Genomic DNA, 2,690 nt, shown 5'->3' with positions numbered 1-2,690 from the left:
GCCGGGCTATTGCCTTAGGATAGGGAAGGCTTCCCCAACTTTGAACGAGCCATAGCATCCCTTCCCAAGGATGCAGATAAGAAGAAGGAGGGGCCTCAAGAATAAAAGCAGCCATGGTCAAGCCACGTAGATATAGAATAGGCTTGTATTTTACTTTTGATTTTCTTTTTTGTAATCACTATCTTCGGGCTCTTAATGAAATATCATTTTTTTCTTCAATATATTTTTGCTTCCATAAATAAACAAACATCATACAACTAATCGGCTTCTGACAAGTCAATCCCACACTGTTTGTGAATGAAAACTAAAAAAATTTCTAAATGTTGGAAAATAACCGGTAACTTCAAATAAGTAGTCGGGATGTTGTATCTTGGACTGAATAAAATCCCTGTACTTGATCGAGGTGCAGAACCCTCATATCGAGGTACAAAGCCCTTTATTTGTTCAATGATCAGAATGCGGAACCTGGTGCCGGTGATCATGTCCCGAGACTTGGGAATGGTCGAGATGTGGTGCCCCGAGCCAGGGTGTAGAACTCTGGTCTTATTAATAACCAAGGTACGGAACCTTGGGCTGGGGATCATGTCCCGGGACTTGGGAATGGTAGAGGTGTGGTGCCCCAGGCCAGGGTGTAAAGCCCTGGGATTATTAATAACCAAGGTACGGAGCCTTGGGCCGGGGATCATGTCCCGAGACTTGAGAATGGTCGAGATGTGGTGCCCCGAGCTAGGGTGTAAAGCCCTGAGCTTATTAATAACAAAGGTACGGAGCCTTGGGCCGGGGGTCATGTCTCGGGACTTGGGAATGGTCGAGGTGTGGTGTCCCGAGCCAGGGTGTAAAGCCCTGGGCTTATTAATAACCGAGGTACAGAGCCTTGGGCCGAGACTTATGGATTATCCGGGGCTTTGTACCTCTCGGGTTTAGATATAACATTCACACTTATACACTTTCTAAGAAGAACATAACTTTCATTATATATTCAAACAAGTAATTACATATTTCACGCAAAATACTTCTTTAAATGAAATACATTCCATGGTCTCTTGAGAGAGCGCCCTTGAGCATCTTCTAATTAAAAGCTCCCGAGCTAACCTTCTAGGTTATTTTAAAAGGTCCTTCCCGGCGAGCTTCCAATTTTCCAACATCTCCGACTGGATTGACCTTTTTGATTACCAGATCTCCGATTTGAAAGTATCGGATTCGGACTCGCTTGTTATATGATTTCATAACCCCGCCTCGGTAAGCTTCCATTCGAATCAGAGCCTGCTCTCTCTTTTCTTCTACTAAATCCAACTCCATTCCCCGGCTTTGATCATTGTCATCTGGGTAAAATTCGACCCGGGCAGAGGTTTGCCCGATTTCAACCGGAATAACTGCTTCAAAATCATATACCAAATTAAAATGAATCTCTTGAGTAGGTGCTCGATGAGTAGTTCTGTATGCCCATAGAACACCAGGCAATTCCTCCACCCAGTCTTTTCCTTTGTCCTGTAGCCTAGTTTTCAAGGCTTGCACAATAATTCTGTTCACCACCTTTGTTTGGCCATTTTCTTGATGATAGGCAACTGAAGTGAAACTGCCTCCCGTTGTCCAAGATTAGTCTCCCGGGGACTCCAAATCGGCATAAAATATTCTTCCACAAAAACTTCAAAACTTCCTACTCAGTAATCCTTGCCAGGGGCTCGGCCTCTATTCACTTCAAAAAATAATCAACAGCCACCAAGAGAAATTTCTTTTGAGCCCGAGAAATTGGAAAAGGACCAACAATGTCCATGCCCCACTGATCAAAGGGACAAGATGCACATATAGGCTCCATGAGAGTGGCTGGGCGATGATGAAAATTAGAGTGATTTTGACAACCTTCACAAGCCCAGACCACTGGGACAAAGTCTTGGCTAATATTTGGCCACCAAAATCCGGCAAGCATTGCTTTCCGGGCCAACACTATTCCTCCGAGATGCTCTCCGCAACACCATTCGTGAATCTCCCGGAGAATATAATCTACCTCCCCCATAGATAATCACTTTAGTAGAGGTCCCTGAAATGATCTCCTGTACAAGATATTATTTAAGAGAACAAACATGGGAGCTTGTCTCTTGATCTTTTGAGCTCGAGCTTTGTCTTCCGATAATTGATTGCTTACAATGAATTTGATCAGGGGTGTCATCCAAGAATCCTCTGGTGCTGTCAATGTCTCTTCTTCTGTGGAGAGGAATAGCCGGGAAACATGCAATAATTCTCGGGTATTGACTTTTGATAAAGTGGCTGCCATCTTTGCCAAAGCGTCTGCTTCCCCATTCTCGTCTCTGGGTATCTGCTCTATACTCCAATCCACAAAACTTCTTCCTGGGCCTGAATGAGCTTGAGATATCTAAGCATCCTATCATCCTTAGCTTCATAAATGCCCTTTATCTGCTGAGTGATCAATTTCGAATCAGAATATAAAATGATCCGGGAAGCTCCAATTTTCCGGGCAGCTCAGATACCGGCGAGAACAGCCTCGTACTCTGCCTCATTGTTAGTCACCCGAGAGTCAATTCTTAGTTCCAGTTTAATCTTCTCTCCCGAGGGAGATATTATCACAACTCCTACATCACATCTCGAAAGGCTAGATGCCCCATCCACAAATACGTCCAGACCTCCTTTTCATCAGACTGAACCATCTCTGATAAGAAATCTGACAAAGCCAG

At 44.2% G+C, this 2,690-nt stretch overlaps 1 protein-coding gene across 1 annotated transcript; it reads right to left on the bottom strand.

Annotated features, from left to right (window-relative positions):
* Window positions 1-1,095: 1,095 nt before the first annotated feature.
* Window positions 1,096-2,014, bottom strand: LOC142523787 (uncharacterized). Its single transcript, XM_075627518.1, has 2 exons — window positions 1,698-2,014; window positions 1,096-1,495 (listed from the first exon to the last, which is right to left on the bottom strand). Exons 1-2 carry the CDS (start codon window positions 2,012-2,014, stop codon window positions 1,096-1,098), a joined length of 717 nt encoding a protein of 238 aa, XP_075483633.1.
* Window positions 2,015-2,690: the final 676 nt, after the last annotated feature.

This window comes from Primulina tabacum, chromosome 14, assembly GCF_025594145.1.
Source record: "Primulina tabacum isolate GXHZ01 chromosome 14, ASM2559414v2, whole genome shotgun sequence".
Classification (NCBI taxonomy): domain Eukaryota; kingdom Viridiplantae; phylum Streptophyta; class Magnoliopsida; order Lamiales; family Gesneriaceae; genus Primulina; species Primulina tabacum.
The sequence above is the reverse complement of the archived record's forward strand: the minus strand, read 5'-3'. Positions and strand labels throughout refer to the sequence as shown.

Bases quoted from the DNA above. Each gene is read 5' to 3' on its own strand.
- LOC142523787 (XM_075627518.1), bottom strand. From the start codon at position 2,014: ATGGGGGAGGTAGATTATATTCTCCGGGAGATTCACGAATGGTGTTGC. The intron at 1,496-1,697 runs GTGAATAGAGGC...CTTGAAAACTAG, and splicing joins GCTGTTGATTATTTTTTGAA to GCTACAGGACAAAGGAAAAG.